This window comes from Euprymna scolopes, chromosome 38, assembly GCF_053919585.1.
Source record: "Euprymna scolopes isolate OS-2025 chromosome 38, ASM5391958v1, whole genome shotgun sequence".
Classification (NCBI taxonomy): Eukaryota; Metazoa; Mollusca; class Cephalopoda; order Sepiida; family Sepiolidae; genus Euprymna; species Euprymna scolopes.
Window position 1 is genome coordinate 1,910,167 of NC_136519.1, and position 24,411 is coordinate 1,934,577.

Genomic DNA, 24,411 nt, shown 5'->3' on the forward strand with positions numbered 1-24,411 from the left:
AAGTTCTCACACCTCAAACCTGTCCCGAGATTTGCTGTCGGAGGCCGAGTGATCAGTCTCAAGACTGATTCTGAGTGGGCACCCCATAGCTCGGACCTAAGCTCCCCAGATCTTTTTCTTTGCGGCTATGTTAAGGGCAGAGTCTACGCAGAGAAACCCAGAACCATCACGGAACTCATGGAAGCCATTAGGGAGGAGATGAGAGCCATTACCAATTCGGTCTGTAAGAACGTTATGGACAACTTCGTGCTGCGCCTCAAGAAATGCATGGAGCTAAATGGAGGCCATCTAGAACATATGCTGTAGAACGGAGAAAAAAAGCCAAAGACCCTAGTGTGTTGATGTGATATTTTGAATATAATAAAGTAGTTATGACCAAAGTTTCATTTCATTCAGACAAAACACTAAGAAACGGGGCCCTAATTAGATTTAGGGCCCGTTTTTTTTGGTCACCCTGTATATCTAACACTTTTGACAGTGTATGGCAAGATGGTCTTCTCAGGAAAATCAGATCATGTGGTATTACTGGACGAATACTGAACATAATTAAATCCTTCTTAAATAAGAGAAGAATCCAGGTTGTCCTCGATGGTCGTACGTTAAAACAATGTGATATAAATGCGGGTGTACCTCAAGGGTCGATCATTGGACCTTTATTATTCTTGATATTCATAAATGACCTCCCTGATAAAATAGACTCTGAGATGGGTACATTTGCTGATGACACCAGGCTCTACAACAGGCATGAGGGGAAAAACAAATGAACATATCTAGGCATAAACCCTAGATGAAGACTTCCAGTCAGTAGTTGAATGGGGACAAAAATGGATGGTGACATTGAATTCTGCCAAGACTAAGCTTGTTTCCTTTAATAATTACAAGCAGCCTTCCCAACCACCAATAGCTATGGCTAACGATAAATTACCTGAAAGTACTTCGTTTAAATTCCTCGGTTTAATGTTGTCAGAAAACATGAGTTGAAACATACATTGAGGGCATTGCCACGTCTGCTGAATTGAATGTGGGCTCCTCTATCTAAAAGTTACCTCTGAAAGTATCCTGTATCTTTACGAGACCACAATTCGCCTGTGTATAGAGTATTGTTCTCACATTTGGGCTGGTGCATCTGCTACTCGTCTCTCGCTCCTAGCCAGGATTCAAAAGAGAGTCGCCAACCTAATTGGTCTCAAACAACCCCAATATTTTACTTTGCTCCTAATGTAACTATTACTAGACGTCGTATCCTTATTTTATTAATATGAAAATTACGTAACTTTTTTTCAAGAACCTGAAATTAATTGCCGTTTCAAACCTTCTACCGAAAAAGTTAGGTAATATCCATTCATTATATTCTCATTCCAGCTTTAAATTCTAAAGGATTTAAAAATTATCATCACCAAACCGCAACACGTTTCCTTGAATCACCATTTAAACTGGAGGAGATTGTATTTCTCACTGAGGAACTTCTATTTATTTGTTTTTTCTTCTAATATTTGAAACTCTTTTTATGTTTATATTTATAGCAGTACTAAGCATGTGTTAATGTACTGATATTTTTTTAATATGATTTCCCCATTCTAACTTATATTATTCTTATTCTAGATCTTTGAATTTTTTATATTTAAGCTTCAATATATATAGTTTATAAATAAGACATTTTTCAACCTATCCTATTACTTCAGCAGTAATTTATTCATTTAAGATTTTATAAAATATTTATAGTACTTCGTAGGTTGTTAATTTTATAGTTTTATTTCTAATATTTTTTACTCTTATAAACGTTCTTCTTTTATATATTAAATCTTAAAAGTTTTTTAAAAGTTTATCAGCAGTAATCCAACCGATAATTTAAATAATCTAATTTTAACTCTGATTTCCATTTACGCTTTCAATCACCCCTCTCTCATATAAACTTGCTTCCCACTCTCACCGTTGCCCAAATTATTTTTGCTACAAGTGGTCTGTCGCATTCAATTCTATACCACTCTCACCTGCACGCTATACTGAAATATACCAGGTAAACCAAGTGCAAAGGAGATTCAAACAATTGCACTTAAAGGGACGGTTAGAATCTTAAAAAAGATCTCTCGGTTGGAGTGTCTAAAATAGCAGGTGTATGTTTGGCATCTGGTAGGATGCCCCATCCCTGGCTTAAACAAAATGATAAAAATAACTTCCGTTATCGCGTTTTTCTTTCTCCCCTCCCTCTTATTTTAACACTTAATAATATAAATAAGATTTATATTTTTTTTATTCATTTTGTTTATCTCCATTTAACTAGAGACACAGTAAAAAAATGTTTAAACAGTTTTTATTTTAAAGTCCTAAAACTTCTTTATTTTTTCTTTAATTTTTTTATTTTTATTTTCGTATCTTTTTACTTTTATTTTTATCTTTATTTTGAATCCACTCTTAAAATATCAGATTTTGAACTTTAAAAAAATTTGATTTTGATTTTATTGATTTTATCAAGAATATTTCGTTAACTGGAATATTCATTTTAAACGATTGGATTTTACTTTATGCTTTTCTACGGATATTTTCTACGGATCTTGCACCACCAAAAATCATGCAGAATAAATCTATAATTCTCCATTCCCAAATGATCATTGCTAATTACTTTCGATGTTATATCGAAGAAAATTGGAATTTTCCTTCGATGTGGATTTCTTCAATCAACCAATTTGGAGTTTAATAACATCATCCCATTCCATTCAAGGATTACCATTAAGTACCAAAATCTCATATACTTTATTTGTTCCAACGCTTATTTTCTTTCTCTATGTACCTTAAAAAGATTTAATCTTTAATATATTTTCTATGTATGTGCAGAATAGCAAAATTATATTAAACCAGATTAAATATTTTGCTAATGACTTTCCTCTGAGGAGATAAGCTCTCATCGAAAATCAATAAATTAAGGAAATTACTTGGAATTGTACTCTTTGTTCAAATAATATATTTTTTGTTTTGAAAAATTATATTTTTCTTAATGAAATTTTAAGATAAAAAACTATAAATGTTATTTTGCTCTATCTAGTATATTGAGCAATTCTTATTTGGCTGGGATTGTCTTATATAAAAATATTACATCCTAAAATACTTTTATAAGATTTGATACCATAAGATTCAATAATATGTGATCCGATTCATCTTTGATATATATATATATATATATATATATATATATATATATATATATATATATATATATATATGCACACACACACACATATATACACACACACACACACATATATATATATATATATATATATATATATGCGAATAGAACCGCCCCTTCAAATGTCAAGCAATCTCTAAAGCGGAGGGATGCGGAGTGGTCTGGAGAAAACAGAATATCAATTAGTGATTTTAGTTCATAAGAAATAAGAAAAAATAAGAAAAATTAAAATTATAAAATAAAAGACAAACAGCATAAAATATCAGGCTACAAATTAAATAACTTCGAATGGAAATTCCTCGATTTACAGCAATTATCACTTCTTAGACTGATTAGAAGATGAGTACAATAGACGTTTTTGAAAATAATTATTGATAATTAATATATATATATATATATATATATATATATATATATATATATATATATATATATATATATATATATATATATATATGTTAGTGAAGGGATGATTCCAATATTTTTCCCGATTTCAATACAATTACCGATTCTGATTGTTTATAAATCTCTAAATATTTTACTATAAAAATGTTATTTTGTCCCGATTACTGTAAAAACACATATTAAATTTGCATATATTTTCTAATACATTAAAAAAATACTTGTGACGAGGTGATCTAGAGATTTTAGTCTCACTAGAAGTTTAAAATAATAAATATTTATTATTTTATTATTACTACAAGCAGCGGAAGACGTTTTTTAAACACAAAATCAAATAAAAAAGATAATTAAAGAATCGGTTTTGGCATCAGATTCCGATACCCCAAAAAGCTCCGATTTTTCAGATCCCCAATTCCGATTTATCGATTTATCGTCCCAACATTAATATATATATATATATATATATATATATATATATATATATATATATATATATATATATATATATATATAGGCCGTGGATGATTAAAATCTACTTCAGCATACTGATTAAAATTAAAATCTGGTTCAACATACCGATAAATGAAATAACAAACTGCTGCTGCTTATAAATGCAATGTCGTTTGTGTAAACAAATGGAGCTTCCGGCGACAATCTATCATCATGATTTCACTTACATATCGGAATGTCGTCTAATAGTCGAGTTTTGATTATAGATTATCTAGCAGCACGGAAGGGCTGTGATACAGAACACAGTCTTTCTGTGGATATATATATGTATATATATATATATATATATATATATATATATATATATATATATATATATATATATATATATATATATATATATATATATAATTATTTAAATATATAATATATATATAATTATTTTAAATGTTGTATTCTTTGTTCAAACAATAGATTTTTGTTTTGAAAATTATATTTTCTGAAAGAAATTTAAATATAAACCTGTAATTTATATATATATATACATATATATACATATATGTATATATATATATATATATATATATATATATATATATATATATATATATATATATATGATTACTTCATTTAATCACATAAATTAATATACAAATATATAATTTTATGCGTAAATTTTCAGTATTTACTTCAACAGTGGTCAGTACATAGGTAGAGCTAGATAGTAAGTTATGAAAATATATATGGCAATCAAGCTACACAGAATATTATAAGCCTGACGAATTTCCCACGAGAATGAAACGAGAGATAACGAGAATTTCAATTATATAATCATGAAAAGACAAAGGAGGAAAACAATCAGCAGGAGGAGAGTTTTGCAAACCTTTAAATTCTTAGAAAATAGTTACAGGAATAGGAAGATGCATTACAATGAAGTCTCAGAATCAGGAATGCATCGAGATTAGCGAAGCAACCAATCAAACGAATCAAAAGGAAGCAAAGATCAGACGATTCCAAAGAGCTCATATCATAATAGCCTTTGCAGAAAAGATTGAAAATACCAATGCTACGATTGTGAGAGAAAGTGTGCAGAGAGGAAAGGGTTGGGCTAATCAAATTACAGATAAATTCCTGCGCTTGATCAAGTATCCTCAAATGGAACTAGCATAGATATGACAACAATACGCCCCACGTGGTCTGATAATAGATTTGTAGAGATATAGAATGGCTTCATGTGTGAGAAAGTATTTGGAATGAGACAGAAACCGAAAAATCAACTATTAAATCAGCTGCATGTTCTAACTGATCGCAGCGTGATAGGCGAGAAGTAATCCCAGAATAGAGAATGGAATCGTCGACATAAATGTTAATCCGATTATTATTCGCACGAAGGTAATGATCAGAAATTGCTCACTGATAAGAACCGCTGGTGTTCCCTGGAATTTGAATAAAAAAGTCTCCCAAGATTTCCAGTACTCTCCACCTTTTTTGATAACCTTTGCAAATGAATTTGCATCATCGCAATAGCCTTTGGCTTCTTGTTAGCAATGATCATTGATCTTTACTGGAATTCATGTGGTAATAAACCTTCCAAGGTCTCAGTCATTTTCGTACCCATCAAGTAGAGGTCTGATTAGTGCTTTCCCTTTAGCTTTCTCGACTTTTCTTAACTATTTAATGTAATGCCAGTCGACGCACACATTACAATTTTTTGGGTGGTAATGGTGAAGTAGTTAACTTACAGTTTTGCAGTTCATCATCATCATCATCATCATCATCATCATCATCATCATCATCATCATCATCATTGTTATTGTTATTGTTATTATTGTTATTATTATTATAGTTATTATTATTATTGTTATTGTTATTATTATTATTACTATCATTATTATTATTATCATTATTATCATCATTATTATTATTATCACTATTATCATTATTATTATTATTATTATTCACATGTTGTGTCTGGCTATTGATATTGCCGATTTTTTACTGATAGGCGACTCATACCAAATGGATTGAGGCAAGCAGCATCTTTTCTCAGTCTTCCAGCACTTTCTGCAAGATTCTGGCGGTTTCCAACAAAGCAGTCTTTTGAAGTTCTCCAACATTGCAATAGATCCCAACATTCTCAACCCACTTGTTATTTCTTTTTGTTACACTTCCCATGGCCCCAATTACAATAGGTACAACTTCTACCTTCAACTTCCATAATCTTTTTAGCTCCCTTTTAAAATCTTGGTATTTTACGACGTTCCCCTTTTTCCCCCCACATCAGTTGGCACTGCTATAGCAATGATTATTGTTTTGTGTTCCTTTTTTTTTTCAAACAAATAAAACGAAACAAAACAAAACAAACAAAAAAACTAAACCTGATCTCCTTGTTTCCATCACATTATCACATTGGATATTCATATCCCACAATAATTTTATATTATCACTCTCCATCACCCCTTTTGGAACATGCTTTTACCACTTTTCACTGCATTCCAACCTTCTGTTCTTGCATATACCCAAATGAACCTGTCTCGCAATATTGTCATGCTGTCACTTCCTTCTGAGCTAACATCTCACAACTACTGAGGAAGTTATGTAGATTCTCACCTTTCTCTCCACGACATAGGAGACATTCAGCCGATTTATCAACTGTGATACTTCACATAATTTGTCCTGGGCACTTGCCCCTACACAGCACATATTTAGGCTTCTGTCCCAACCTTCAAGTCACATTTTGACAACCATCATTAGGTTTCCCTTTGTCTACTGCCTCTGGTAAATATCTGCTGAACTGGCATTTTCTTCACATTCCATTTGTCTTTAATTTTGTCTTTCATTTTTTTGTTCATTTATTGCCTTAAATTTCTTGATTCACTCTTGAAATTTGTCAAATTTTGCCACGCCCTTTATAAGCTTTTCCTTACAGTTGGAGACGTAAACGTTAGACTATTTTCTTACACATCATTCTACAACTATCAGTCCTCGTCCTCCTTTGTTCTTTTTACATATAACCTATCGACATCACTCTTTGGGTGAAGAGCTCCATTCATTGTCATCGTTTTCCTTGTTTTCCTATCCATATATTTCAGCTGATTTTCTTTTCATCGAATAATACTCGGCCCATATCGAAATATAGCTAATGCCCATGTGTTTACTGCGAATATTTTGTTTCTCTTATTCAATTTTGACCTAAGAACTAACTATAGTTTTCTCTTGTATTCTTTTCCCATTATTTTTTTTTCAGCTTATTTTATTTTATCTCATTCCATGATTCCTAAGCAATTGTATCCTTCTGCTCCAACCTTTTTGATCATTTTCCCATTCAAAAGTTTTATTCCTTTATTTTCAACAATGTTTCCCCTTTTCAATTTCAAGGCACCACATTTCTTCATGCCAAATTCCATATCTATGTCATTACTGAACATTTGAACAGTTCTTACAAGCATATTATCTGGTGTTTGTTCTTTGCATACAATTTTAAGTCATATATAAATAATAAATGGTTTAGCCGGTACTCCTTTCCCTAGTCATTATATGCAGTTACTTTTCGTAATATGAACGACAAGGGTACCATACTCAAAACAAACAACATTGCTGACAAGCTGCCCCCCTGAAAAATCCTTCTCTTCACATGAACCTCCTAAAGATCTTCTCTATTTGATGTAAATGACATTTTCCATTGTTTCATGATTCTTTCCAAGAAATCTCGCACATTTGTAACTATTCCAAATATTTTCATACATTCCTTAATCCAGCTATGTTGAACCAAATCATTTGCTTTGCGGTAATCTATCCATGATATGCATAGATTTGTGGATCTTCTCTTACAATCCTTAAGTATTGTCTTATCAATAAGCAACTGATCCTTGGTTTTTCTACTACCTCGTCTACATCCCTTTTCTTTCTCTGGTATAATGTCTTGCTGTTCCAGATATTTGTAAATTTCATTTGCTAAAATGTCTATCAACAGTTTCCCATCAGTAGAAGGCAGGTGATGGGCCGATAGCTATCAACCGCAGTGCCCTTTAAAATATTTTTCTGGCAGAGTAGTTCTTCCACGCATGCTTCATTCAGAAATTACATCTGTCAACATTCCATCAATTTAAGATGCAATCCTTCTATGCAAGGTGGAAATGTTTTTTATCAATACCACTGCACACCATCTGTTCCGGGAGCTTGCAAATTTGAAAGTTTCTTACATGGTTTACTCACTTTCTCCTTGCTCACTTTCACTACATCTTGAGGTTACTTTACCTTACTTTATATTTCATTCATTACATCTTTCAGCCACAAAGCACTTCCATTATTTTTGTTTTTCACACTCCAAATATCATCCCAAAACTTTATGCACTCTTCTAACTTTGGTACTTCATTTACGTAATTTGACCGTCTATTAAGCCTTTCACAGAACTTCTTTTGGTCCAAATAAGCTTTTCTCTTTCAACTGTTAAGTTTTCTCCTCATATCACTTCATTTTTTGCTAGCATTCTTCATTTGATCTCAAGGACATTTTTACTTCCCTTTCTTTTCACTCTGTACTTTTCATTCGGTTATTTGATTTTTTTTTGTCTTCCTCGCACCCAGGTTTCCTCTCGATCTTCTTTCAAGAAAGTTCACATCCTTTCGTAATTATTTTTTATGCCATCTTTTATTCTTCTGTTACACCTGGATTCATTTCTATTCTGGCGTTCACCTCTTTTTCATCCGAATCTTTCCGCAATCTAAACACTTTCTGCTATAACCAAATTATTTGTTTTGCATTTCACATATTTCACATTGCTTCATTTATTTTTTTACTTGCACTTTCAGAAATTTTTTCTATTAAGTTTCTTAAACATGATCCCATCACTTCTTTTTCTTCTACCATAATCTCTTTTAGTCTTTCAACGATCTTTCTCACTTTCTCAGTTTCTTCCAACATATCATCATCAGTTTCCCCATTATTATTAATTGTGTCGTCCTTTGTTTTCTTTCCACTTTCTGTCACCTCAGCCACATCTTCCACTACATTCTCTGTCCTTTCCTCATCAATCTGCACATCGTCTTCATTTGCCGTGTCATTCCTCATAACTTCTGCGTTCACCTGTATTTTTATGACCTTCAATTCCAGCTATGCTAACTATCCATTTTTCCGAATTACTCTTGCTTGATCACACACGCTCTGTTCCGTTAGTTCAAACGTTCCTCGTTTTTTCCATTCTCTAAACATACGTTTTCTGCACCTCCTAATAACAAACCTTCCATTTTCATCAAAAAGAAGAAACACACCATAATTACCGTGTTAACCCTTTTACACAACTTCATTCAGCAGTTGCAGGTTGATGGTTGGGTTTTCGCTGATCTTCCAAGATACACTTGCCGGGCGTGAGACCTTTACTTTGAGTTCCAGTCCTATTAACGCCGTTATTCTCCAAACTTTGGTTTGCCATTTCATTCATATGAAGTTTAGTGAATTTTTGGTAACACAATTACCCGTATTTTGTTTTTTTGAGACACCATCTCTAGTGGTTTGAAATCAGAGTTTCCTTCTCCTAGATGGTTGGTCTTACCAGACTGTCGAGTACCACCTAGCCAGAGCTACTGCTTTTAGGGCGCCAATTATTCACTTGCTACCAGTAACACACGTCTGCCGGGTTTAGAGACTAAGCCACACGAGAAGGCCAGGAGTATGATTAGATTTTCAGAAGCTAAAGATTTGAGCATGCCTTTCAAGTACTTTATAGGAGAGTGGAAGCTCATCCCCACTTCGAATCCGGTAATATAACAACCTTGGAATGATTTTTTATTATTATTATTATTATTATTATTATTATTATTATTATTATTATTATTATTATTATTATTATTATTTATGCATTTATTTATTTATTATGCTTTTGTTGGACATATCCAGATGCAAATATGTTCTGAATTAAAACTTTGAAAAATATCACAAAAGAGTGGGAAAATCGTTTATAGTGGTTGTAACTGGAGTGTATTTGTGAAAGTTTGGCAAAGGGAAACCATCGATTGGAGTCTAGTCGAGCATTAGCAATGAAAATAAAAATAGAGCAGAGAAAGGCTCGCAACGTGTCTTCTGTGGGAAAGAGGTTGCAGCGAAGAGAAAAGGGGATTACCTATTAGGTTTTGAAGTTGGCTTTGAAGTCTATTAAGGCTGAATAGGGCACACCGAGCAGCTCCTGCCCAGATGTGGCAACATTACGCTATTTTAGGGGTACTTGGTTCTTATAAAAGTCTATTAAGGCTGAATAGGGCACACCGAGCAGCTCCTGCCCAGATGTGGCAACATTACTCTATTTTAGGGGTACTTAGCTGTTATAAAAGTCTATTAAGGCTGAATAGGGCACATCGAGCAGATCCTTCCCAGATGTGGCAACATTATTCTATTTTAGGGGTACTTGGCTTTTATAAAAGTCTATTAAGGCTGAATAGGGCACACCGAGCAGCTCCTGCCCAGATGTGGCAACATTACTCTATTTTAGGGCGTACTTGGCTCTTATAAAAATATGCAGATAAAGGAATGCCTCGGCAATGAAATACTTACTGGAGCGATAGAGTGATCCAACCATTTACTTACTCTTCTTAACTTACACTACTGCTTCTACAGCTAATCCTTCTATATTATTCTTTTAAACACCTCCCACTCGTGCTACCAGATCAGCCTGACTGAAACTACCGGTTTTCTGACCTAAAATGCACCAAGCATGTTTGTTTCTTTTATATTTGTAAAAGTCAATCATGCTCTTCAAAACTAAAGCCAACAAGTAACAATTTTCATTTCCAAAGCATGAATAAATATTTTAAGATATAAAGAACTTTAAACAAATTTTTTTTCCAAAGCAACTGAAACCAATAATGGTTGATATGCCATAAAAAAACAACCAAACCAAACACAATGAATAAATATTTGGTCATATTAAGAACATGGAGCATAAAAACTTTTTTCAAAATTACTGGAATCGATAAAAGGGTTGATATGACAGAAAACAAAACGACCAAACCAACTCAAACCAAACCAAACCAAACCAACAATCTCCTCTCACTATTTCCCTAAGTAAGCCAGATATCATTTCATTCGCCATTCCTTTCGTCATAAATGGTAATTCTGAACGATATAATTCTATACGAATCACTAGTTATATACGGCGAGGGCACTTAATTCTTTGACAATAGATGATCCGTAACTCTTGGTATACACAAAGAATCCTTAATCGATCTTTAATGTAAATCAATGTTTTTTTTTAATTTTTTTTTTTTTAGATATTTTGAAAGTATATTCAGAAAGTTAACGAATAAAGTTACCGTCTGCTTTCAATGTAATAGAAACTGTTTGGGACATTAATGATGTGTAAACGTTGTGTATACGTGGTTTTTCTTTGTTTGCATTATTTACCTACGTCACCAGCTTAGTCCGCTTCAATTACGCTACTGCATCTACGATCCTTTCGTTTGCTTTTATTCCTTCAACCATCTTAACTTACTATCCCCTAATACAGGTCATGTTTTGATCTCATTCGCCATTTCTTCCAAATCATCCAATGTGCAAATAAAAAGTAATCAATGTGACAACAAAAACGGTCTTCTCGTGACGACGAGCGGTTCTACGCATGCGCCAGATGATGTCATGACCTGATTTACTTTAAATAGTTGAAAAACTGACACGATTTCATGTACGTCGCGTTAGGTCAGTCGATTAGCGCATTGGTTCATTATCTAAAAGTTTTGGGTTCGAATCGTGGTGTGAGATGTCTTTTTTTTTTTCTTTGATTTTTTAAATTTAAATATTGAACCAGTGTTATTTAAGCCATTGGGAATTGGGTAGAATTTGATTATTTAAGGGGATAGTACTACAAGGACGTTGATACGACCATGTTTTAGTCAGCTGGAAAGCAGATCCATGGTATAGAGTTCCACAGGCGGGCAGTTCTAGGAAAGAAGCTTTGTTTATGGAATTTGCATTTAGATATAAGTGTTACATGATAAGGGCTGTCCCCTTTTCATGTAAGTATAAAAATAGAGAGATTTAGTTTAAAATGAAAATGAAATAGCATAGGCGAAATTCGAACCTCGTAATTTAGGTTTAGAAATAGATTACGTGTGAAAATTAGAGAAAAGAATGTAAAACAAACGATTTGTTTAGAATAGAGATAAAATAGTTTCAAGAAAAGAATGTGCACTGTCAATTTTGTTATGAAAATCATATTGAAAGAATGCAGCTATAAGATAATGTTTTTAGCATATTGGAAAAATAGGTTACTGAGTATAGGTTAAAATTCCTTTTGTAAAAAAAGGAAAAGTTTTGGACACGTATGTTCAGAACACGTGTGTATGACGTCATGGAAAATATAAAGTTCTAGAGATAGTTAGAAAAACTTTAGAGAAAAGAAAGGAAAAACTGGGAGAAACTCAGAGTGATTTTGAGAGGGACAGACGACAGTCCAGTTTGGAATTCGAATGTCTAGAAGCGAGACAGTCACTTTGAAACTTAATATGTGAAGCTTTGAATTCTTGATGAGAAAACCACGGCCGGTCATGAAGAAATAAAACCATCATGTGTTTTTGTAAAACGTTGTCTTGTGTTGTGATTCTACAAAAAGGTAAATTGAATTGTTATTATATGTCTATATGTCTGCGTTATAAAATGTCATGACATACACATCTCATGTTTACACAATGTCTGAATAATGTCGAATAACGACAGAGCCGAGAAAGACTGGCGCCCTATCTTCTTTGAGAAAAATAAAAAAAAAAAGGCCTGGCAAAATTCCAGAATATTCCACAAGCCAGGAATTATTTTCTCCTATATAAGAAGCTAGGATTTTAACTACACAAAAAAAAATATATATATAAAAATAAAAATAAAAAACTAACATATTTACAAATGAACGTAACGACTATTCTATAAATATAACTAGGAACACGTACACAAAATAACCGGAAATATAGAAATCCTCTTCTTCCTCTAAATGTGAGAACTACAGTGATCTATGCGATAGAGGAGGAATATAGTTGATATTATAGAATGAAGATAGGTGTATATTGTGTATGTTAAGGTGGGATATGAGGTGAGTGTTCAATATGTGTGTGCTTAAGTGCGTCTATATTATCGGGAAGAATATAGGAGACAGGAGAAGTGATTGAAGGTAGATGATTATTTAATCATATGGAGTTAGGGGTTATAACTAGAGAATAACCGGAAATACAGAAATCCTCTTCCTCCTCTAAAAGACATTGCCGTATTGTCATTCGGCCAAGCAAACCGGAACGAGCTAAGTACTATTTTTTTTCTTTTCTTAAAAACTCATCTTAAATCCTAACAAATGTACTATGGTGCCTCGTTATAATTTTGTCTTTCTATTTGTTTTAGTTATGTATATTTATTTGTGTGTTTATTTTTGTCTTGCAAACTACCTAAGATGAAATTCGTCCCCCCCCCACGCGAAAGGGACAAAACACTGCACACCCATGCAATATTCAAGTAAACTAGCGATAAAAAAAAAATAAAAAAAAGGCCTCGCAAAATTCCAGAATATTCCACAAACCAGGAATTATTTTCTCCTATATAAGAAGCCATGACTTTATTTAAGTAGTATACTTAATATCTATTACTATAAGCTCGCTTTTATTGAAATGTTGCTTCCTTGCTAGCTATATCAAATCGTTGAACATTGTTTTACTTTCAATTATATTTGTAACTTAAATGCAGTGACCATAGCTACGTTGCTAGGACTTTTACTGACTAAGCTGACTGTATTTTACTATGAATCCCGACGCGCCATACACTAATAGTTTTTCTCGCATTACGGTACAAAAACCCCTGCTGGATTGCTATGTATATCCAATATATATACTTTACCTTCAAGACGACTGCCTATGTCTGATTTGCATGTTAAATTAAATTTTAAAACAAATTATTTTTATTATTTTATTTTATTTTATTTTTTCTATTCTTCTAACTAAACATTATTTACAAAATTCTAATAATTAATTTTACTGTATTCTGCAAGTTTAACCCTCTCCTGAAAGCTAACAATCTACCCTACTCCCCAAGCTGCCACTAACACGAATACATTACACACGACTTGGATGGGGGTCCTCAGCCTTCAGCCCTTAACCTTCACATCCAGACCGATTGGAAGTCATGATCACTAAACATCCATTCATTTCTATCCCTAAGACATGCACTAGTTTGTTCTTAACCAGGTAGATACTTACTAACTACAGTCTGTACTTAGATTTACAGCTATCTATATTACATAGCAATAGCTGTCTCTCCATTAGCTTTTAATACAAAAACTGAACCGATACTCTGTAACGCAAAATACAACTTCCTGATTTATAAACGAAATCTGAAGATATCCTCATTAGAAATGGAAACATACTTAATACTCATAACCTCCATATATTCGCATCTACTGGAAATCTGCCCATATATATATTTACTGTATTATACATAATGTAGACGCCATAGCGTATAATTTACTTCCACCTATACCTGTACTGTATTGTACTTATCAAAAATGACATTACTTGTATCTATTGAATATATATATTAATCGTTCTGCCATCTAAAATATCCCGAGCTTGTACAACAATTTTAGTTAATTCGTAATATCAAGCCATTCTGTAACGCATTATCCTATTCCTAAGCCAACAGAAAAATAAAAGGAAGACAATTTTATTTTATTTTACTTTTATTTTTTACTTATTTATTTATTTATTTATTTATTTATTTTTCTCAGTCATAAATTTAAAGGAAAAAAATTAAGCCATATTAACTCCTTCCAACAGACCTGCTTGCAAATATAGCTGCTTCCACTGAACTCACCCCTTCCTCCAGTAACAAAAATGAAATAACAATGCCCCGTAATCACTTTGAGGAGTATAATTTCTCAGTAGATATATAACCTTTATAAACTAACCCAGTAACAACACTAACCACCCACGCGGGGTCGCAGAAATATCTAGATTAGGACCCAGGCACGGGGCAAACCCTCACGGTACCAATGGACCTGTAGATCTTCACAGGTCATTCGTCTAGGAGCAGGAAATCTCTGAAGCTAAACCTTAGGGGAGGAAGGCCTCTCCAGTCTTGGATGACAACCTTCCTAAAGTTGGTGACTCAAACAAATTACCGGTCTGCAAACCTAAACTGCTTAAGGAGTAGATAGGCACTGGGTATCGCCCAGCTTCCATACTCCTTCTTTGTCTATTAGCCAGGCATAGAGGTCGAACCACTCCCGACACATCCCATCCCTTAAACTGGGAACTTGGGAGTGCTTGAATATCATAATGCCAGTGCAAGCAGATTGGGTTGACCATCATCTGATGGGTTGAGGTTACTGGATAGACAGTTTCTGGCTGCTGTTCCCGACTGCAGCATCCCTAACTCTTTAGTAGCGTTTAGAGCGGCTGCTCCATCAACAGTTGTATAATATCGGGATGTTTGTAGTGCCATATCGCATATGGAAAGGGACCCTGTACTCATCTCCGGTAAGCTATCCTGAGGCCACAATCCTAGTAGATGGAAGGACAGCTGATGGTCTGCATGTGTTGCGTGTCTTGTATTCTGCATAACTACTTGCTCAGCACCCCTTACCTAAACAAACCCTTAAAAATAAAAATGACAGTACATTAAAAAATTACGCTAAAACCAGGCCAAAACTCAAACAAAACCAACCTGCCTTCTCCCTTGAGGCTTGCATTTACGAACATCCGTGGGCTTAGAACTAATTTAAATGATGTTGAAGCATTTCTCCTAACAAACACCCCGGATATGTTAGCACTAAGTGAGACTAACCTACACTCCCCAATCTCCTCTAACTACTGTAACATGCCTGGATACCTCCCACTCTGTCGTAAGGACTCTGAAAGACGTATGCATAGGCTTCGAGTCTACATTTGAAACACCCTCCCCTTGACTAGAGAAACTAAACTAGAATCGAACGATCAAGCCTTTATGTGTTTAGACTTAACATGCAACATAACATAAGCTACTTTTATTTTCTCTATCACCCTCCCTCGACCCATCGACTATAATAAACAAAGTCTCTGACAGTACTCGACAAGTCTCGATACTAGCGCACAAGTGCATGTATTTGGTGACTTCAATGTCCACCACAGCAACTGGCTTGGATTTTGTACTTACACTGATGCAGCTGGTACCACAACACGTAACTTCTCTATATCTCATTCCCTATCACAGATGATTACGTTTCTAACCCGTTTCCCACACCAGCAAGTACAACATGCATCACTTCTAGATCTGTTTCTGACCACAGTTCCCGATGACTGTAACGAATGCCAACAGCCCTCTTGGGAACACCGATCATGCAGTGGTAATGGTTGAAATCGCCCTGAACTCTAGAGCCAAAACTGAAGAGCCACTGCTCAAAACAATCAGATATTATAAAAAGGCTGACTGGGAAGCCATCAGGGACCTCATTAGGGACGCTCCATGGCAAAATATCTTTTCACTTCCTGCTGAACATTGCGTAAATGAGGCCATTGAATAGTTCAAAGCAGCAATTGAAGCACATGTTCCCATGCGCAAAACCCATTCTCTGCAATGGTTTACTTCTATTGTGTAGCTACCATAGCACAAAGGCAGCATGCGTACCGCAAATTTAACCGACATAAGTCCAGTTCAAACAGACAGAAGTACATAGAAACCAGAAACAACTGTAAGAAAGAAATAGCGACAGCTAAGAGAGAATTTACTGATACTATAAAAAAACGCATCGATGCACAGAAACTAGGCACCCGAGACTTCTGGAAAATCTACAACAGTGTAATAAATAATGGGCAATCAACAATTCCCCACTATCCAAAAATCATGAGGTTGTTTGCTCTGCAACTGAGAAGGCTAACATGCTTGCCAGATGGTTTGCCTGCAACTCCACACTGGACTCTGCTTCCCCCCTCCATCCCTGACTTTCCTTTGCAGACAGACGCCATATTAGATGATCTGAAACTCATTCCTGTTGAGGTGCATGCTATCATAAGAAAGCTTGACACTGCAAAAGCATGTGCACCTGATCTCATCCCTGCTGTGCTATTAAAAAAGTGCGCCGCTGAAGTAGCTTCAGTTCTCTCCAAACTTTACAACAAATGCCTTAATGAATCTTGCTTTCCTGACTGCTGAAAACTGTTTCTGTAGTGCCAGTTTTCAAGAATTCTAGCGAAAGAACTGAACCAGTAAATTATCGCCCCATTAGCACCCCCTCTCACTTTTCGCCAAAATATTTGAGACCATAATAAACCAAGCTCTAGTCCATCACCTTACAGATGCTAAACTTCTGACTGATCAACAATATGGATTAAGGCAAGCCCATTCCACAGAAGACATCCTAACTGTAATCTCAGAACGTATATGCCATTCACTTGACAAAGAGGGAGGGGGTAGAGCGGTAGCTCTAGATATATCTAAGGTTTTTGACACGGTACGGTATGAGGGTCTTCTCAAGAAAATCAGATCATATGGCATCACTGGAAGAATACATAATTAAACCCTTTTTAGATAAGAAAAAAATCAAGGTTGTCCTTGACAGTCGAACATCTAAACAATATGATATAAATGCAGGAGTCCTTCAGGGGTCTATCCTTGGACCTCTGTCATTCCTAATATTCATAAATGACTTCCCTGACAAAATTATCTGTGAGATAGGTATGTATGCTGACGACACCACACTCTATAACAGACATGATAGGAAAACAAATGAACACATATCTAAAGAAATGGCAGAAAAACTAGAGGATTACCTCTGATCCGTAGTGGAATGGGGACATAAATGTATGGTCACATTCAATGCTGCCAAGACTAAACTGGTTTCCTTCAATAATTACAAGAAACCATCCCTAATGCCAACAGCAATGGCCAATGACTCTTTATCTTAAAGTACATCTTTTAAACTTCTCGGCCTAACGTTCTCAGGAAACATGAGTTGGAACAATTACATTGAGAACATTGCCTCTATAAGACCACCATTTGCCCATGTATGGAGCATTGTCGCCATATTTGGGCTGGTGCATCTGCCCCCAGTCTCTCTCTCCTAGACAAGGTTCAAAAGAGAGTCGCCAATCTGATAGATCCTGAACTGTTAGCTAAACTTCAGCCGCTGTCACATCGATGAAATGTTGGATCCCTCTGCCTGTTCTACAAGTAGTTTAATGGTGAATGCTCTGACGAACTGCAAGCACTTGTGCCCCCTCGATGCAAAATACCCCCGATAAACCCGAAAAGCAGCTAAATCCCACCCTTTCACAGTAAAGATTCCTAGATGTAAAAGATCTTTCTACTCCAGTAGTTTCTTCCCCAGGACAGCTACACTTTCGAATACCCTGCCGGGTTCCTGCTTCCCCAGCTGTACTGACATGCAGAAGTTCAAGTGCAACGTTAACTGACATCTTGCTGCCCAACTCCCCACATAGTACCCCTGTAGATTATGTCACTGATAATAGCCCCCAACATCAAAGGGGCAATGTGCCTTGTTTGGGATGAAAATGTAATAAAAAAAGGGCAGGAGTGAAGGTTAGTTCCAGAAACTTGTCGAAGCAGGGTGTTTCCTTGAGACGTAAGCCATTCATTTCTATTGGGGCCAAGTGGAAATTTGAATGTTGGTGGTAAAAAGATAGACACTTTGTTTTGGAGGCCTCATCCCAACAAAAAGGCATCTTCCAATCTACCGCGGGAAAAACTGAAATATTTTGTTTATTTTGTTTGTTTGTTTGTTTTTATTTTACGGTATATCAACCCTTTTCAGGTTATTTAATGCCGAATCCAGTTATTTCGAAGAATTTTTATTTTTTATAGAATATATGGATTTTTTTCAAGTCGGTTTCTATTCAACCCATACTTGGGACCCAAACAGCTACTACCACTCCGGATCAGAGTGGACCTGAGATTAATGGCAATAGCAAACCTTCTTAGTGACATACAATATGGTTTCCGCTCTGCAAGATCTACCGCAGATGTGCTGACGGTTATATCCCACAGGATTAGTGAATCTCTTGACAAAGGCTTCCTTCCTAGGGCAATTGCTCTTTACATATCAAAGGCCTTCGACAAGGTATGGCATAAGGGTCTACTTCACAATATTTCCAGCTACGGTATAACTGGAAATGTTTTCTCAATCATTAAATCATTTCTCTCCAATAGGCTCATAAGAGTAGTGGTAGATGGACAAAAATCAGAGGCCTGCAATATAAATGCTGGAGTCCCTCAGGGGTCAATCCTGGGCCCAACTCTCTTCCTGATCTACATCAATGACCTCCCTAAACACATACTTAAATAATTCATTGACATCTATGCTGATGACACGACCATCTACAGCAACACATCAAAGGCTGTAAATGATAAAGTTCTCTCTGATTCTCGCTCCTCTGATCTTGAGCGCGTGGTTCAGTGGGGGAAGATGTGGCTGGTTACCTTAAATGCATCCAAACCAAACTCCTATCCTTACATCATCAACGCTCTGATCCCCAGCTGGCATCAATTGTGATGGATGGCTCTCGTCTGGGTGAGGCCCCGTGTTTTGACAAGCTTCTGGGTTTGACCTTTACTCCTGATCTGAAATGGAACACGTACATCAAGTCTGTTGCCAAGGTCGCTGGAAAGATGGTGGGATCCTTCTACCGCTCCAAAAAATATCTCACTACTGATGCAATTCTCTATCTATATAAAAGCCAAGTACGTCCAAGGATGGAATACTGTTGCCATATCTGGGCAGGAGCTGCTAAAAATAGCCTATCCTGCCTTGACAGAGTACAAAATAGACTTCGTGGCTTAGTGGGGGATGCCCTTTTCTCTACCCTGCAACCTATCTCCCACAGAAGAGACGTTGCGAGCCTATCCTTGTTTTATCGTTATTTCCATGGCAGGTGCTCGTCTGAACTCCAATCTCTGGTTCCCCCTCGCCAATCTTTCACGAAAAGCACCCGTCTAGCTGAATCCACTGTGAAAAATTTCCCCCACTCTATATCTGTGCCTAAATCAAAACGCGGGTTCCATGAACAAAGCTTCTTTCTTAGAACTGCACGTCTGTGGAACTCTGTTCCGTCTGCCTGCTTCCCACCGGACTACAACTTGGATGTCTTCAAGTCCAATGTTAACAAATTCCTAATGAACCGCCCCCTTAAGTAAACACTTCATCAAATCTCCACACTAACGTAATGTACTTGCAATAACCGTTATCCCTGAGTGGCTTCCGGGCCTTGATAAGTGGTGATCACTGTGTAAAAAAAAAAAAAAAAAAAAATTAAAGAATGGCCCCACACTCCCCAAAGCCCGCAAGCTGGGGCCTCACCATCGCATATAGTTTAAGGTCATATCCAGGACCTAATTTTCATTGGAAAAGAAGGTACTACTAAAGAAATGTTTGAAATGAATCATATTTTCGTTTAAAAAGAATAAATTTAAATTAATTTATTTAGAAAAAGATATAAAAAAAAAAGAGAATTGCCTACAGCACCTGGTATTCCCAACCGCTCACTCATCATACTGATCAAGGCTCTTCGTTGCTTAACTTCATTGATAAGACAAAACCCGATGTTTTCAATGTGATATAATCGTAAGTGAAGACTTCTCTCATTTTAACCTACATCACTTTTAAAACTTAGTATGTTTCCTCCAACTTGATTGCACTAGCTAATACAGATTCGACTGGCAAGGTCGATTCATTGTCGAGTATAATAAAAACGCCACAAAGGCAAATAATTGACGTTTCATCCCAAACAAAACACAGGGCCACTTAGTCGTGAGGGACTACAATTTGGGACCAGATTTACAGGGATACTATTTATGGAGTTGGGCTGCGAGATGTCTGTTCACATTACACCTGAATTTCTGCATGTCAAGTACAGGAAAGCAGGAGCGTGGAAGGGAATTTTAAAGTGCAACAGTTCGAGGATCAAAGGTATTCGAGTAGAAGGCTTTACGGCAGTGTAGGGTTGACATTTTGCTGTTTGTTGGGGTTGTCGAGGGCATTGTCGTCGAGAGGGTACTAGTGCTCCTAGTTCGTCAGAGCATTTGCCATTGAAATACTTTCAAAACAGGCACAAGGATGCCATGTTTTGGCGATGGGATAAAGGTTGGCGTTTAGTTGATAGTTCAGGACCTATTAGGTTGGCGACTTTGTTTTGAACCCTGTCTAGAAGCGAGATACTAGTGGCAGATGAACCAGCCCAGATGTGGCAACGATACTCCATGCATGGGCGAACTGTGGACGTGTAGAGGCACAGGATACTCTCAAGTGTGAGGAAGATTTTAGCACAGGAGAGAAAGTCCACAATATTCTAGTCACGACAATGCCTTCCTCACTTACTTGCAGATTAATACATCCGCTGCATCATTTCGTCTTGACTGTTTCAGTTGAGAGATTAAGAAGAATTTGTTACTTACGCAGATGTAACACATTTCGTGTCGATTGCAAAGATCTCGTTTTCGTCCATTTAAAGGAATATTCAACATGTCAGCGAACTGGCAATCTCTTGACATTTCCAAGATGGGGCATTTTTCTGCAAGAAAGGGGAAAGGAAATTATTGAAATGTTATCGAGAAAGAAACAAAAAAAGATTGAAAAACGAAAGACTGACAAAATGACAAGATTTGGACGAAACCAAAGTGGAAAGTAGGAAAGAAAGAAAATGACAAAAATTAAAATGAAAAAAAAAAAAGAAAAGATAAACAAAGAAAGAATGAAATGAAATAAACTATTAAAATAGAAAAAAATAAAATTTTATTCCTGATAAAATTTTGTCTGAATTGAGTATATAGGATGTCCCAATAAAATGTATACACTTTTTAAATGACCATAAAACCAACATTTATTATAAAAAAGAAAAGTTTCACACATCAAAATACTGTGAACAAATATAAAAACTAGTTAATTATCGAAAGTGTTCAAATTATTGGTCACTGTGGTCCATGAACAGCTGACAACGCTCGCTGATTGAATCGAAAACGTTTCTAATCAGTTCAATCGGTATATTGACACATCTTCTTTCAATGGTTGTTTTCAACTCGTTCATTGTAGCTCGTTTTGTGGTATGAACCCTGTGTTTAACATGCTGAAGCCCCCCCCCCCAAGAGAAAAATACATTGGAGGAAGGTGAAATCTGGTGAGCGTGGACAGTACTCAATACTTCCTCTTCGTCCTACCTATCTGTTTCACTTACGTCATGATGATAGTGGAGAAGTGCTCCATCCTGCTGGACGTGCCATTCTTTATTCCTAAACATCTCTTGGGAACGTGGTGTAGCGTATTCATGTAGCAAGTTGAGATAATTCAAAGAGTATATACATTTTATTGGGACACCTTGTATTTAATGATGATATCCTGCACTATAACAGACATGAGAAGAATCACATACATGCATATCTATGCAACGACACAAGCCTTAGAAAATTACCTTGAGTGTGTAAAAAGGTAGTTATAAATAGCTGGACGCTAAATTTAAAATCTAAGGGAGTCAGCTGCAATTTTTTGAAAAATGAAATAGAATAAAAAAATTTGAATGATCCAAATTTAAAATTAAAAAGATGAGGCTCTTTTTAAGCATATAAACCTGGTAACAAATTCTGCACACTTTATAGACTTGAAGCTCTGACTGTATTAAAATTCAATGACAATAAATCAACATGTATAAACCGAAAAGACGAAATATTTTCCGGGTGCATAAATAAATATTGGATGAAGCTTGACAGACTTGCACCCCATAAAGTAATATTAATAATCTTATTATAATTCTGATTATTATCGTTTATAATTATTAATAATATTATCAGTGGTATTTAATAACTATTATTATTATTATTATTATTATTATTATTATTATTATTATTATTATTATTTTACTAATTTTACTAGTATTATTATTATAATTATCATCAGGGGAGGGTAGAGCGGTAGATCTAGATATATCTAATGCTTTTGACAGGCTACGGCATGAGGGTCTTCTAAGGAAAATAAGATCATATGGTATCATTGGAAGAATACATGACATAATTAAATCCTTCTTAGATAAGAGAAAAATCCAGGTTGTCTTCGACGGTCGTACATCTAAACAATATGATATAAATGTGGGAGTCCCTCAGGGGTCTATCCTGGAACCTCTGTTATTCCTAATATTCATAAATGACTTCCCTGACAAAATTGCCTCTGAGATGGGTATATATGCTGACGACACCACACTCTATAACAGACACGACAGGAAAACAAATGAACACATATCTAAAGAAATGGCAGAAGCACTAGAGAATGACCTCCGATCTGTAGTGGAATGGGGACATAAATGTATGGTCATATTCAATGCTGCCAAGACTAAACTCGTTTCCGTCAATAATTACAAGAAACCTTCTCTACCACCAATAGCAATTGCCAAAGACTCTTTATCTGAAAGTACGTCTTTTAAACTCCACGGCTTAATGTTCACAGGAAACATGAGTTGGAACAATTACATTGAGAGCATTGCCAGGACTGCTGCGAAGAAGGTAGGTTCTCTCTACCGTGCTAGAAAGATACTAACACCCGAAAGTATCCTGTACCTCTATAAGGCCACCATTCGCCCATGTACGGAGTATTGTCGTCATATTTGGGCTGGTGCATCTACCACTAGTCTCTCGCTCCTAGACAAGGTTCAAAAGAGAGTCGCCAATCTGATAGGTCCTGAACTGCCATCTAAACTTCAGCTCCTCTCTCATCGACGAAATGTTGGATCCCTCTGCCTTTTCTACAAGTAGTTTAACGGTGAATGCTCTGACGAACTGCAAGCACTTGTGCTCCCTCGATGCAAAATACCCCCGACAAACCCGACAAGCAGCTAAATCCCAGCCCTTCACAATAGAGGTCCATAGATGTAAAAGAGCCTTCTACTTCAGTAATTTCTTCCCCAGAACAGCTAAACTTTCGAATTCCCTGCCGGGTTCCTGCTTCCCCAACTGTACTGACATGCAGAAGTTCAAGTGCAACGTTAACCGACATCTTGCTGCCCAACTCCCTACACAGTACCCCTGATGTCCATTTACCTGATATTAGCCCCCTACACCAAAGTGGCAATGTGCCTTTTTTTGGGTGAAAATGTAATAATAATAATAAAAATAAAATAATTATTATTTTATTTATTATATTATCACCAAGATTATTATCATTACTATTATTAACATTGTTATATTTTTAAAATATTAAACATCACAATAAATAAATAATTTATCGCTAAAATAATTGTAAGTTATCTCCCTTGGGTCATTAACAGTTTTTTTTTTATTTGATGTTTCAAAATATTGTAGTTGTCTCCCTTAGATTAAAAATTTAAAACTTTAAATTTAGCGTTAACTGAAAAACATTTTAACTGTTCATTAGTACAGCGTTTTTAAA

General features: G+C 35.6%; 1 protein-coding gene across 1 annotated transcript in view; it reads right to left on the bottom strand.

Moving 5' to 3' along the window:
- The window catches only part of LOC145263052 (uncharacterized), a 287,051-nt gene that overhangs the window by 23,115 nt on the left and 239,525 nt on the right, over window positions 1-24,411 (bottom strand). The window contains exon 7 of the mRNA XM_080119881.1: window positions 21,438-21,553. Within this exon, the coding sequence (XP_079976007.1) occupies window positions 21,438-21,553 (116 nt within the window). The remainder of the gene's footprint in view (window positions 1-21,437; window positions 21,554-24,411) is intronic.